Genomic DNA, 14,902 nt, shown 5'->3' on the forward strand with positions numbered 1-14,902 from the left:
ATAGTGACACACTGACACGTATGTTGTTCAATCCGTTCTTTGAAATACCATTTATCTATACTTCAAAACATTATAGTCGTATAGGATCTTGTTATTTGTTGTATTTTCTACTTCGTAATTTTTAAATATGTGATTTTTTAATTGGGTGAGTAGGTAATACACCTAATAGTGACACACTAACAATTTGACCGTGTCAATCACTTCGGAAATGATAGTAACGATGTCCTTAACATAGTGACACGCTAACACGTATGACTTATCACGTATGTTAGTCAATTTGTTTGAAAATAATGGTAACGTTGTCCTTAACATAGTGACACACTGACACGTATATTGGTAAAACAATTCTCTATGATAAAAATGTTACCCCATAACCCCATCATTAATTATAGCTCATTAAGATAAAAAGGGACAATTATTTACTTAAAATCTTGTGCAATCAAAACATGCCAAAGTAAATCAAAATTGAGGGAGTATATGAGAAATGTAATTGCATTATTATTGTATGCTAATTAAACTATACTAATCTTATTTATCATAGTATTGAAATGATATTGATCATGAAATATAGTCCAATCTTTTTTTTTCTTGCTTCAGAATTTATAATTGTAAAGTAGGTCGATATGGATTAATATCCATGATAAATTTTCATGATGGACAGGAATTATATCAAGTGTTTTTTTTTAACACAAACTTTCATATGTGGCTGGCCACACCGTGTGGCCAGCCACAAATTAATTTTTAATTTTTTAAAAAAAAAAAAAAAACTACAGTACACCACTTTCCTTCTTCCCGAGATAGCAATTGGATTTTCTCTCTCCTCTTTTCTTCTACACCACAAATATGGGTTTTCAATTAGGCGAAAATCGAATATGCTCCTTATCAAATTGTTGCAATTAATGGCCGAAATCATTATTATTGGTCGCTGAAACACTAATTGCCAGTGGATTAGAAGTCGAAATTGTTGTTGCTGGTTGTTTGGTTACGTAGGGGAAAAGAGCAGGAGGAGTTGTGGTTTAACAATGGAGTTGAGAGGAGGAAGAAGAAGTTAAGAGTGAAGGAATGGGGGCGGAGATTCGCTGGACTACTTGGACTACTCGTACTCCCTCGTCAACCGTCATTCCATCAATGTCGTCATTTGTAGCTACTTTTTTTTCAACACAATTTCCTAGCTACTTGATAGCAATCAAGGTAATATATATGGTAGGACTTTTTATTTTGTTTTTATATTTTTCAACTTATTTTTGGGGTCATTTTGCACCCATTCAAATTCATAGATTTTGGAAGTGCGTGAGAGGGGAGATGGTTGATTGTTGTGGTGGTTGGAATTGGTGATTTGGTGCTGCTTTAGTGGTGGAATTGGTGGTTAGGTCAGGGGTTACTAGGTCGGAAGGGTTACTAGGTTTGAGGGGTTACTTGGTTAGGGGTTACTAGGTAGGTCGGAGGGGTTACTTGTCAGAGGTTACTAGGTAGGTCGGAGGGGTTACTTGGTCAGGGGTTACTAGGTTGGAGGGGTTACTTGGTCGGTCGGAGGGGTTACTTGGTCAGGGGTTACTAGGTAGGTCGGAGGGGTTACCAAGTCGAAGGGGTTACCAGGTCGGAGGGGTTACCAAGTCGAAGGGGTTATCAGGTCGAAGGAGTTACTTGGTCAGGGGTTACTAGGTAGGTCGGAGGGGTTACTAGGTAGGTCAGAGGGGTTACCGGTTCGGAGGGGTTGCTTGGTCAGGGGTTACTAGGTAGGTCGGAGGGTTTACTAGGTAGGTCAGAGGGGTTACTAGGTTAGAGGTTACTAGGTAGGTCGGAGGGGTTACTTGGTCAAGAGTTACTAGGTAGGTCAGAGAGGTTACTTGGTCAGGGGTTACTAGTTACTAGGTCATCAATAGAGGTTACTTGATTAGGGGTTACTTTTATGTTAGCTGGCCACACTGTGTGGCCAGCCACACACAAAACCTACTGTTTTTTTAAAAGTAAAAATCAAGAATATATTATTTTATGTAATACATATAAAGTAGCTAGGACAATGTGGTCTAACATGCCAAAGTAAATCAAAATTGAGGGAGTATATGAGAAATGTAATTGCATTATTATTGTATGCTAATTAAACTATACAAATCTTATTTATCATAGTATTGAAATGATATTGATCATGAAATATAGTCCAATCTTTTTTTTTTCTTGCTTCAGAATTTATAATTGTAAAGTAGGTTGATATGGATTAATATCCATGATAAATTTTCATGATGGACAGGAATTATATCAAGTGTTTTTTTTAAAAGGAAAAATAAAGAATATATTATTTTATGTAATATATATAAAGTAGCTAGGACAATGTGGTCAATATGGTATGTATATCTATATTAATTACTATTGATTAACTTATTTTTATTGATAAAAACTAAGGGTCTGTTCACATTTACTTAATTTCAGTTCAGCTCCAATCAGTTAAGTCCCGTTTAGTTCAGCTTCTAATTTCCCTCTCTCATAATTAAAATATTCAATTCAGCTCAGTTCAGCTTCAATCAGTTCAGTTCAGCTCTAATCAGCTCAGTTCGGTAATTGTGAACAGGCCCTAATTTATGTTTACCACAAATGATTTTAATTGATTCATTGACACTTTTTAAAAATTTTCATTAGTTAGTTACAAATTTTCATGGACTTTTTTATACATAAAAAAAATCACATCATTGACGGGAAAGATCATTCAATCAACCATCTTTACATGAAACCTTGAAAATTTAATTATGTAATATTCACTATCATTGAATAATCAATGTTATCTTATGTGCTTAACTTCCACATTATCTCTATATATGTATAGACAAAGATGTCTCTAATTATGTAGCAAGACTAGCAACCATGATCATATATGTTCTTTTTGTACATACTCTAGTAATTAGCATATTATTTCTATCAACTTGAAAATGTCATTCTCAGATGAGTCAGATCACTTCTTTCTTAATATCCACTTCAAAGTCTATTGAACACTCTTTTGAAGATAATAACTTTTAAAAAAAAAATACAAATCAAGAAAAAAATTAATATCATGTATTTTTCAGTCTGAATTTACTATATTATTGTGATATCATTAATACATGCTCATTTATACAGAAGAAGACAATACACTTATGATGTTACAATATAGATTTTGGGCCATGCTTTGAATATAATTTTTGGGCCATTTTGATAAAAGAAGAAAGTACACTTAAACTAGTCCAAACCCAACCACTAAGGCCTTTAATGCCACTCTGCCAATCAAGAAGAATACTCCGTAATAAACACGTTATTACTCCCTCCGTTTTAAATGTTCCATTCATATTTTTTGCACTATTTATGCATGCATCCTATTTTGACTAATGTTTGTGATCATAAATATATATATATATATATATATATATATATATATATATATATATATATATATATATATATATATATATATATATAGTTTTATGGGTACTTGTTGGAATCATCTCAATGAATAGATATTAAACTTCAATTGTTAGAATTTATATTTATTAATAATTAAAGATATAATTGATCAAAGATTTGAATCGGCATACATACCCAGAAGAAATGAAACAAATAAATAAAACGAGGCATTCACGTCATTTTTTATGTTAATTCCGAGCTCAATTCGGACTCTTAAAGGCTAAAATGACCCCTAATCAAATATTTTTCGAAACTTAAACCGATGAAAGAGTTGAATCGGGCTGCAATTTACAATTGATAAGAACTTTCGAGCTGCAATTTGCAATTTTTAAAAAATGACTGCAATTTGCAAAATATTAACTTTAAATGGCTGCAATTGGCAAATTTTCCTCATAAAAATGTGAGTGTTTAACAAAGTAGTGGTTTTGGTAACTTTTAGTGGTGGAGGTAGCTTTTATGAAAAGTTAGAAATATTAGCTTTTGAGGTAACTTTTAAAAATTTAATCTATAGTTTTAAAAATAAAATATTGATTTTTATATGTAACAACTAATCAACTGCTACTTTAACGAACACTCATACCTAAATTATCTATATTCACAACTAACAGCTTGTTGACAGCTAAAAACCACTTACACGTCTAATATTTACCTTCACAGCTATATTTTGCCGGACAGGCCCTAAGTTCTCACTTTGTCACTTTGTGAGATAACAATGTTTAGGATGCATTATTTTACTTGATTTCATTTATCTAAACTTATTAACTATTTATAACCGGCACATTTTCTGTGTGGCTGATCATATTGTGTGGTTGATTGCCACTCACCGAAACTGTAACATCCCGGCCCCAAATCTGGGTGGATTTTATTGTCACAAAGTGCGCATCTGTGACCAACAATTGTCCTCATAGACCAACACAAGTTCTTCCGACGCATTTTGTCCTTACTTGTTTATATCATGGGAAGTTAAGAGGTCATTCTTCATAAGGCTACTTGCAGCCAAGCACTACGCTTAACTGAGAAATACCATAGCATATGAGCTTTATTTATTTATTTATTATTTTATTTTAAAAATGGAATAAAAGTGCATCTCGTTGGTGTAAGTGTAAGTAATACATCAAATCCTGCAGAGCAAGAGTACACAAAACATTGATTGTGTAACATCTGACCGGGTAACCCTTGAACAATCAAATAACTCTTGACCGACTAAATAACTTCGGACCGAGTAACCTTAAGCAACTGAGTAACTTTGACCGAGTAGCCCCGGTGACACAGTATGCTCAATCAAGTATGAAACTTTGTGGTTTATAACTGTAATGTCTATACAATGATGCTAATCATGCTATAGGGTTGAAAAGTTTTATTTTTTATTATTAATTTATATTTTTAATTTAGTGATCAATTGACATGAATGCAAACAATGAGGTATATTATTCTTTTTTTTCTTTGAAAGAATTATGTATATTATAATATTGAACTAACTTGTCCCTACCACATCATTTCATAATTCATATGATTTCATATCAATACTCCACTAAATTACTATAGTACGAGTACTATATTGGTATCATATCATCATTCCCACCTGTACCAACCAACTACTCTAACCTTTTTTTAATCCGTATAATCCAAGCCATAATTAAAATGCGTATAATTTAATCTGTTTTTTTTCCTTAAAATAAGACTGTTACATTTTTTTTTCCAGAGAAAATAAAAATAAAATTATAAATATGCCAGTTATAAACCTCCACGTTTAGTTGGCTATTTCTCATTTTCTCTCTCCTAATTTTCATGAAAGAGGTTCTTTGCTGATCTTGCTATGGAGACTCCTCTTCTGGGCAACACCCATAAAAATTCCAACTCTTGGGGCAAATTCGTCTTTTCCTTTCTTGCACTACTCGTAATTACAGGTAAGTCAACTATATTTTTTATTAAATCTTAATTATTTTTATCATGGTGGATTTTAATTGAGATAGAGTAAAGTTTTCTCTTTTAAAATTGAAGAGTTTATAAGTGAACCGCTAAACGTCGTCCTATAATAAGATTAAAGTCAACTTTCGGGGAAGATTCAGATTCTATTTTGAGTTTGCGGCTATAGATTCTATAGTTATTGGGATATGGGGTTTGACTGTATGCTTGTATAGTCTTTAAAAGTCAAATGTTTTGATTTGTTGGATGAAATTGTGCTAAATTATTCGCACATAGTTCTTTTTTACAAGTCAATTGCACATTGCTTTTAATTGGGTCTAGGTTCGAAATACGGATTAATCGAATAATTTATAACTGTGATATGCTTAAAATACCCACAAAATTGTTTTCAGAACCGCATATTGATGTATGACGAGTAAGGGCATTTTGATAATTTAACAAATATTAAAGAACATATTTTCAGGCTGTTTTTCTTACTTATCACAGCTATTAATTAGGAATTCATCACACACGTAATTATTACGGTATATACGGAGTATTTTCCATAAATATATAAATATATATATACGGAGTATTTTTTTTTAAGCGTGTACAAAATTATAAGAATGTAGTGTGAATTATTGGTAGGAATGGTATCTAATATGAAGTGGTATCTTTATCACTTTATGTGGATGACAAAAACAATTGATTCACGCTATTAATAACATGCGGGTAGCTTTCATAGAAGTATACACGAAAACTAAACACAAATTGTGAGGTTCATAAAATATTTGTAACCATTAATATCTAAGATGATAGTTATTTATAAATATAAAATACAAATTTGATGTTGTGCATCTTTTGTTTACTAACTTAAAAAATAAGGTCAAAGTTAACAAAAAAAGGCGAATTTAAAAAGTCAAATTTTCCACTTTTTTTGAAGCCGATAAAGTATAATACTAGTATATGAATGTTTGGCTCGTAACCCTCTAACCATTTTTCTTTTTGTACAACTTCTCAAAACACCATATAAATTCACATAATCCTTCAAAATGGTATCTTATAAGTTAGACATTCCTTGTTAATTATAATCTATAGAATCATGAAAGTTTGATGAAGCATCATATTAAATTCATATAATGAGTTGTTTTTACTACTCTAGCTCATATTAATAATAAATATAATGTCAATATCAAGATATCATCCACCGCTTGTAATAACCAACCACTATCCCTTTCTTTCCCTAGCATTTTAGTTTTGACTCCATGTTTATAAAAACAATAATTCCGATCTGTTCACATTTACTTAATTTCAGTTCAGTTTAGTTCTAATTAGTTCAGTTCAGTTCAGCTCCTAATTTCCCTCTCTCATAAAATATTCAGCTCAGCTCAGCTCAGTTTAGCTCCGCTCCATTCAGTTCAGTTCAGCTCCAATCAGTTCAGTTCAGTAAATGTGAACATGCCCTTCATGTATCAATTTTATTGACTTTGCTGTTCTTATGACTTTTCCTTAATCATGAGCATGAAATTTTAGACTAACAATAACTGGGATTTTAAGATCAAATATACCAATACATTTAATCCTTAACAGCTGCAAGTTTATTTCTAAAGTGTACATAAACTGATAAACAGATGAAAGTTCCTACAAACTTTATCTTTCTCTTTTGTAAATGCCTTATCTTAGGCCTTGCTTTTGGGAGTACCAAGACTTCTTGGTTGGTAAACAATGAACAAAAGCTCAATGGAAAACCACAAGTTGATGTACCTGAAATTGTGGAGTCAGGGAAAGGGATTGTTGCAGCTGATGATCGCCGTTGTTCAGAGGTTGGAGCATTGATGCTCCGACTAGGCGGTCATGCTGTTGATGCTGCTGTTGCAACCGCGCTGTGTGTGGGTGTGGTTAATCCCATGGCTAGTGGAATAGGAGGAGGAGCTTTCATGGTTGTCAGGTCTGCATCAACATCAGAAGCTTTAGCGTTTGATATGAGGGAATCTGCTCCTTTAGCTGCTTCTGAGGTTCACTCTTGTCACTGTTTTATCTAATTGATTGATTTTTGTTTAGTAGTTTGGTAGTTTTATATTAGAATTGAATCAAGATTGACTGTATTGTATTGCTTTTGGAAAGAGGTATGTTCTGTACTCATTAAATCTGAGTACCTGTGTTGAAACTCAGTAAGCTTGAGAGTTGATATTGACATTATATTGATATTTTTGTAACAAAAACAGAACATGTATGACAATGATCTTGCGGCAAAGCTTTCAGGCCCCCTGTCAATGGGTGTACCTGGTGAGTTGGCTGGTCTCCATGAAGCATGGAAGTATTATGGGCGGCTTTCATGGAAAACTCTATTTGAACCTTCCATACATTTTGCTGAAAATGGTTTTGAGGTTCTTCCATATCTTGAAAAGAACATATTAAAACATGAGAAGATGATCAGAGATGACCCTGGTTTAAGTCAAGTGTTTGCACCAAACGGGAAGCTCTTGCAGACAAAGGACATATGCTACAATGTAAAGCTTGCAGAAAGCTTGAAGGCAATAGCGGACCAAGGGCCACCAGCCTTCTACAATGGCACGGTTGGTAAGAAGTTAGTGAAGGATGTGAGAGAGGCAGGTGGGATTCTGACAGAGGAGGATCTTAGGAATTACAAAGTGAAAGTAACGAAAGCTTTAGCAGCTGATGTAATGGGGTATACGATACTAGGAATGCCACCACCTTCAAGCGGTACCCTGGGAATGACCCTGGTAAGTTCTCTTAGCTACTGGTTGATGGACTCATATTCATGTAACTGATGCATGAAAAAATGTGCTTTGAATGCATCTTCTAGAAACACTCTTTTACCAGTCTGTATGATACTTTGAACTGTAAGAACTTAGTAAGGCTTCAGATATATTGCACCTCTGATATCATGCCATTGGCTGATGTTTATATTTTTATCTTCTGTTTCTGAAGTACCCTGAGGTCTTGTAAAGTATCAACTGACGCGTAAAATCAACATCTGCAAGCATCATGCCTATTGTTAAAATCAGCTTATTTGTGACCTTAGAGGCTTAGACTCTTAGAGTATGTCTGCCAGATCTTTCATGATGAAATTAAAGGAGTATTATATGTAAAAACTAAAGGATATCTGTAACTCTGTAAGGCTTAAATATATCAGTGTATGGTGTAAGAAGCATATTTTCCCCAACTCAAAGAATTTCTCTTTTCTTTTTCTGGTGCGAAACAGATATTAAACATACTAAACAACTATGGGAGCCCCAATGCGATTGAAGGGCCTTTAGGCTTACATAGACTGATTGAGGCAATGAAGCATATGTTTGCTGTCAGAATGAACTTGGGCGATCCTGCTTATGTTAATATTACCAAGTATATGTCCGACATGACTTCCACATCTTTTGCGAAGGAAATTTGGCGTAAGATATATGATAACACAACTTTCCCTCCTGAATATTACCTGAGCAGGTATATAAAGGAAGGATTCTTTAACTACCTTAAGATAGACTGATAAAGGGAAAGGAAATTAAAGTGGGAAGGTTTTACAGTAACATTTACCATATGCTTGAATTATGTAGGTGGAGTCAGCTACAAGATAATGGAACGAGTCATTTCTGCATCGTTGATGCAGAGAGAAATGCAGTGTCAGTAACAACAACAGTCAACTATCCATTTGGAGGCGGGGTGTTATCCCCTTCTACTGGAATCGTGTTAAATAACGAGATGGGTGATTTTTCAACTCCTACAGAAGTAAGTCCTGACAGTCTTCCTCCTGATCCTGCAAATTTCATACAACCAGGAAAACGACCCTTGTCTTCGATGACTCCCCTCATTATTCTCAAGGTAAGATAGAGGGAAAACATTGTATTAATATTCTTTACCCTTATTGTCTTTTGAGAAGTTTGATCATGTTTCCCATTTTGGTTAATTGACAGGATGATCAACTGGCAGGAGTTATAGGTGGTAGTGGTGGGATGAACATAATTCCAGCAGTAACCCAGGTTTTCCTAAACCATTTTGTTCTGGGAATGGATCCTCTCACTGCTGTCCAAAATGCAAGAGTCTACCATAAGGTTTTATTTTTCTCTTTTTCCTTGCAACAACTGATTGAATCCAAAATAATGCGTATAATTTTTACTGAATTGCAATGGCCAACCTCTAAGTGAAAATTGATGTTCTGCAGCTAATTCCGAATGTAGTCCTATATGAGAATGTGACTGTGATTGACGGGGAGCACATTGAACTTCCCATAGGAAGGAGGACTTTCTTGGAGACGAGGGGTCACAAACTGCAGCCTATTGAAATTGGAGCAATCTGCCAGCTTATTGTACAGACATTTGAAAGTTCAGTTGATCTAGGCCGGAAAACTGGAAAGAATTTTATTGGTAACACATACTTTGGTAAACTTACTGGGGTAAGTGACCCAAGAAAAGATGGAAGGCCTGCAGCAGTGTGAATATGTGCATACATAGGCTTTAAGGTTAATTTGTGCATCTATGTATCTTGGTTAGTTTAGGGTTTGTCTTTCGATTCATAGGAAAATCCGCAATTAAAGATAGATATTGGCATTAGTAAGATGACATTCATACTGTAATGGAATTTGATATTGCAGTAATTTATCAAATCTTACTTCCTATATCAGTTACATACTTTATACTTACATACCTGGTTACTAGAGGATTTTCCTGCAGTGTCAGATATTATTATAAAAACAGTGTGCACCTGACATAAATGACCACCAAATTCAAGGTATTGAAGCTTACTTACAGTTGCAAGATCCCTAATGTAGTCGCGAATACTGGTAGATGGCCGTCATCATATACCATAATCTCATCAAAAGACACAGCTGCCACTAAGGCGGAACATTCTTAAAATCATGATACCTAAGTATACTTTCAGTAACTAATTATCTCTCCAGTAAATTGATAATTATTACTCATGGAGCAATTCACAGGTCTTGAACACTGCAAGCCCAGGACAACTAACGCTTAAGCTCCTTATCATATCATGCTCATCCTCAATACTGAATAGCTAAAACTTTCGAATATTAGCAAATCCCTTAGGATCACTAAGTGAGATAACATGATAGTTGTTGCATTATCCAAGAGCATCAATATAGGCAAAATATATACTGATGATTAGACCGATAGAGAATACAGATGGCCTAATTATTGATTCGTGTTCTCCTAATTAGTGTTCCCTTGTTTTAACTAGTTCTTACAAACATGTTTATATCTAGTTTTCGTGTTGAGGGGCGGCTTAGCAGAGATCCTGCTTGGTAAAATAGGGTTTGTTCCCTGATTTACTAGGAACTTGGCTACTTTAAGATGTATAATGTACTCTGTTGCTTGGTAAAAATAAGATGACAGGATTTACAAATAGGTTTGTTTTCCATAAAAGTAAAAAGCAAATGAAACATTATAACTTAAGCTACCAACAGTACTCAGAATTCAGAACTACATTCTTAGACCAGGAAATGATTTTGGCACTCCGACTGTGAGAGCACAATTTCTATACTCTTCACACAATGAGATGCGCCAAAATCAGTTTCCACTTAGACCCTCGACTACTCCATATAAATAAGTTGCGCCTTTGCTGATGCTCTTTGGAATCGCAACAGATCTCTTAATACCTTAAGCTCTGCAGTGACATCAAGATTTTCACACTTGAAGAGAAAAAGTTCTAGCACTTCTGAAATAGCAAGCAAGTACTCCATGAGTTTCAGCTCTGCACTTGATCCTTTTAGGCCCGTAAATTTCACCTTTGTAAGATGGCCCAATTTGTAGCTGTCAATCCTGTAATCGCAGTCAATTTCGAGCTGAAAAACATCTGTGTTTGCTAAAGCCTGGGGAATAAAACACAATCAATTATTACATATAAACAATCAAAGAAGTCTTTACTCTTTAGATATATTTCAACCAATTTAACTCTTAAGATACAAGATGATATACAAAAGCTAATATTAGCAAAGATTAACAAATTAGTTGTGAAGATTGATACATAATGTTTTTTTTATACTCACTGAAATTTCCAGATCCTTGATGCAAGGACAACTCTGAACCATGCCAATAACAAAACGATATACATCTATGCGGCCAAAGTTAATTTTTGTCAAACAAAGCTTACTGAGGTAGTTAAATAATAAAGGAAGTGATTTTGTTACACCACCTGCAGGCTGCAGCCAAATCCTTGCAAAACCAAGCCGGAAGGAGATGAGAAAATGAGGTAGAATACGAGTGACAAACAACTAAAAGAAAGCATATGATTATTATACAATGTCAAACAGTAATAAAAGCAATAAGATTTTACCTCACACAAACGGCCCCCAAAATGAAGGTATCGAAGTTGGCATGAAATAGCAAGATACCTAATCGAGTTGAGTACTACTGCATCGCTTTTAAAATACTCATTCAAACACAGTGAGATGTTATTAAGACGTACAATGCTCTTGAGACAAAGACATTTTAAATTTCCACTAATAGCTAACCTTTCAAGACTAGGTACATCGATAATAACAGTATCCAAAGCTATGCAATGCTTGAGTATTAACACTATTAGCCTGGGACAACTTGCAAACAAACTCGCAAGCATATTACTATGCTTGAATTTAATAAACCATAGCTGAAGACTTCGAAGATTAGTGAAGCCCTTAAAGTCACGAGGTGGAGGATTCAGAGTTAAACACACAAGTTTCAATTTGACCAACTCTTTGCATGAGAATATATGAATTGTCTATTAAAGCTATCTTTTTTACATTAGTATTAGAAAGAAAAGATAGCCATTGACTGAGATGAATGCATGTTATACCTGCAGAAAGTGGTATACCAAGATGGAATTTTTGTATAGGTCCAATGTGATGGAAGAGTATACTGCTGATGATACCATAACTGTCTATTTGCCCACTACCTCGTTCTTCCCAGAAAGTTGTGCCGAAGACAAGGTGTCTTTGAGACAACCAATTTTCCTTCCATTTTCTTGATAGCACGCTCATTTTGGCTGCCATGTTGAGAGGCAAGCGTTTAAGAATTTTTTCAGTCACAATATCTGGTAGATTACTGATTAAATCTTGTTTAGCTTCATCAATAGTGTTCATTTTATGTTTGGATGAAGCTATTGGACAGCGGACCTGTTGACTGCTAAGATTGAATAATATAGGGGTAGTTAGGACTTAGAAGTGACATATGTTCACAACATATATTAACATTCAAGACAAGGAATCCCGCTCTGTGCCCAATTGTTTGCCCCATACACATACTCCGTATTTTTACTTTATTAAGTTTTAGCTGAATAAAATTGATGAGCGAAAAAGGTGGTGATACCTAAAGTAATTTTTGTAGGAGCAAAGCAAAATGCCAAAATGGTGCTCCAGCAACACATCATGCAGCCATGCAGGTATATTATTAGAACAAACAATCTTTAAAAGACAACTTTAAAAAGAATATGAAACAAACAAAAAGGGGCAAAGAGTAGATAAATATTTACACCGTAGTATACTAATGGATTCAAATAGTACGTAGTAATCTATAACTTCAAATGTTAATCTTAGAGATTAACCGGAGCTCCCTCACAATAAGTAATAACTATATACTACTGTAATTCCAAGTCATTTTGCCAACTTTTCACCACAACATTCTAAATCTTCAATCCTAAAACTCTATACAACTTTATAATAATAAAAAAAAAAAAAAAAAAAAAAAAAAAAACCTATTCCACTAACTCCTCAATAATTATGTTTTTAAGAAACCCAGTTTCTACAATTGTATTCCATCGGAAGTACTCTCTCCGTTCCACAATGATGTTCCTGTTTGGAATCTTTGACTTTTTTAAAAAAAAGAGAGAATCTTTTAAATTTCTCTTAATCTATAAGAACAAATATAGTCATGTGGGATCTAGTTTGATTCGTCTAGATGAGTTGATTATTAATCTATAACTTTTATAATTTTTGCTAGATTAAAGATATTTGCGGTCAACGATGGGTAAAAATTTGCATCGATTTACGAAACAAGAACATCATTTTGAAATGGAGGGAGTATTATATCTCTTGCATTAGCACAAACACATTCTAGTGTATTTTTTTTTTTGACACAGACACATTCTAGTGTGGAAAATAAGGAAAATTACAATTAACAATTTTGCATATTTAGCCTTAGGAACCGATTATATAGAATCAAGGCTTACATTCAAAAACAAATACTCTCCCATGCTATTGGGCAATATGCTTTTGATTTCGAATTTTGGGATATGTTGTATACATTTATTTAAAGCCTAATTTCAATCATAAACTAGCTAAGTTCAATCATATAACACAATATGTCATACATAAGCCAAAAAAAAAAAAACACCAGTAACATTTCAATTTTCAACCATAATGAGAGATACATTATTCACTCATATTCACATACAACAAATTTGGGTGATAATCGATGTAATCAATTACTAACAGAAAAGAAAAATTCAATTAAGTGATTTTAAGTATTTAACATACAATAAATCAACAAATTTCACTATAATTCAATAACGATTGATAAATATTAGGGAAAAAAAACCTCTACTATTAACAATTTATCATCTACTGCAAGGTATAAGCAATTAGGAAACAAAAATTAAATCCAAATTTCCAAAGTAAAAATTACAAATGAATTAAAGAGAAAAAGAAGAATCGAAGAACATACCTTCACTGAAACCTCATGACAAAGTTGATACTACCTTCGTTTTTTCCCAAGGGTGGACTGGTGGTTAGTAGAGTTTTAGGCCGAGTTATTATATGTTGTTGCCATTAAAATTAGAGCTATCAAAAGCACATCCGATTCGACCGATTTGAAATCTATTTGAAAAGTATTCGATATAGATTTGGACTGGCGTGGATAAAATAATTTAGTATGATAAAATTTTAAAAATTAACCCGACCCGATCCGACCTCATCAGACCCGATCCGATCATCCAAATTCATACATTTAATTAAAATATTACTCCATCTGTCTCTAAAAGAACGACTCTTTTGGGGAGTTTTCACGAGTATTAAGAAACTTAAGTTAGAAGTACGAGAGTGTATGGGGAACCTAATAAAAGTAGGTTCAAAAGAGAAATTTACGTAGGATTTGCAAAAAAAAAGTATAGAGATAAAGAAATAAAAGTATATACTAAAAGGAAAATTTACATGGAAAGCTAAATTTGCACAAATCTTGGCGTTCTAACTTTTCGCCAAATGTCGCGCCACGTAGGATAGAGTTATATAGAATTCAATTTGTAGGATAAAAAAGTTAATTTTAGAATTATATTTTCAATCAAATTTGGATAGAATTTTAGGATAAAATTGTTAATTTATACTTTTATTTTCGATAAAATACCAATATTTCATATGTACAATCGTCACAACACTATTCATAACTTGATTAATTGAATTGATAATGATAATCTATACTTATATATTAAAAGGCGTTTCTCCATGTAGCTCTCCCTTCCATTTGTTTTCATTACATGTCATGCACTTATAATAATTAAAAAAAAATTCACCACAAGATTTGAACTCACAACCTTTTAACTCTAGAACTAAGTGTCTTACTACCAAGCTATG

At 33.7% G+C, this 14,902-nt stretch overlaps 2 protein-coding genes across 8 annotated transcripts; one reads left to right on the forward strand and one right to left on the reverse strand.

The window, feature by feature from the left end:
* Positions 1–748: 748 nt before the first annotated feature.
* On the forward strand, positions 749–9,969 carry LOC145635519 (glutathione hydrolase 3-like). Of its 2 annotated transcripts, XM_081686816.1 has the most exons (8): positions 749–1,191; positions 5,225–5,336; positions 7,018–7,349; positions 7,560–8,078; positions 8,561–8,796; positions 8,907–9,171; positions 9,264–9,401; positions 9,512–9,969. In XM_081686816.1, exons 1-8 carry the CDS (start codon positions 1,063–1,065, stop codon positions 9,782–9,784), a joined length of 2,004 nt encoding a protein of 667 aa, XP_081542942.1. In that variant the 5' UTR covers positions 749–1,062; the 3' UTR covers positions 9,785–9,969. The 2 variants fall into 2 exon arrangements, with proteins under 2 accessions (XP_081542942.1, XP_081542943.1); XM_081686817.1 differs by lacking the exon at positions 5,225–5,336 and having other exon boundaries at positions 1,084–1,191.
* Positions 9,970–10,699: 730 nt separating this feature from the next.
* On the reverse strand, positions 10,700–14,082 carry LOC145634197 (F-box/FBD/LRR-repeat protein At1g13570-like). Of its 6 annotated transcripts, XM_081685619.1 has the most exons (5): positions 14,001–14,082; positions 11,638–12,461; positions 11,497–11,516; positions 11,351–11,415; positions 10,700–11,173 (listed from the first exon to the last, which is right to left on the reverse strand). In XM_081685619.1, the coding sequence occupies exons 4-5, from the start codon at positions 11,390–11,392 to the stop codon at positions 10,895–10,897; spliced, it is 321 nt and encodes a 106-aa protein (XP_081541745.1). In that variant the 5' UTR covers positions 11,393–11,415; positions 11,497–11,516; positions 11,638–12,461; positions 14,001–14,082; the 3' UTR covers positions 10,700–10,894. The 6 variants fall into 6 exon arrangements, 4 of the variants coding, with proteins under 4 accessions (XP_081541745.1, XP_081541742.1, XP_081541744.1 ...); XR_014113378.1 differs by having other exon boundaries at positions 11,351–11,516; XM_081685616.1 differs by lacking the exons at positions 11,351–11,415; positions 11,497–11,516 and having other exon boundaries at positions 12,136–12,461.
* Between the last annotated feature and the right edge of the window lie 820 nt (positions 14,083–14,902).

The sequence above is a fragment of the Chenopodium album genome, chromosome 6 (genome assembly GCF_948465745.1).
Source record: "Chenopodium album chromosome 6, dcCheAlbu1.1, whole genome shotgun sequence".
Classification (NCBI taxonomy): domain Eukaryota; kingdom Viridiplantae; phylum Streptophyta; class Magnoliopsida; order Caryophyllales; family Amaranthaceae; genus Chenopodium; species Chenopodium album.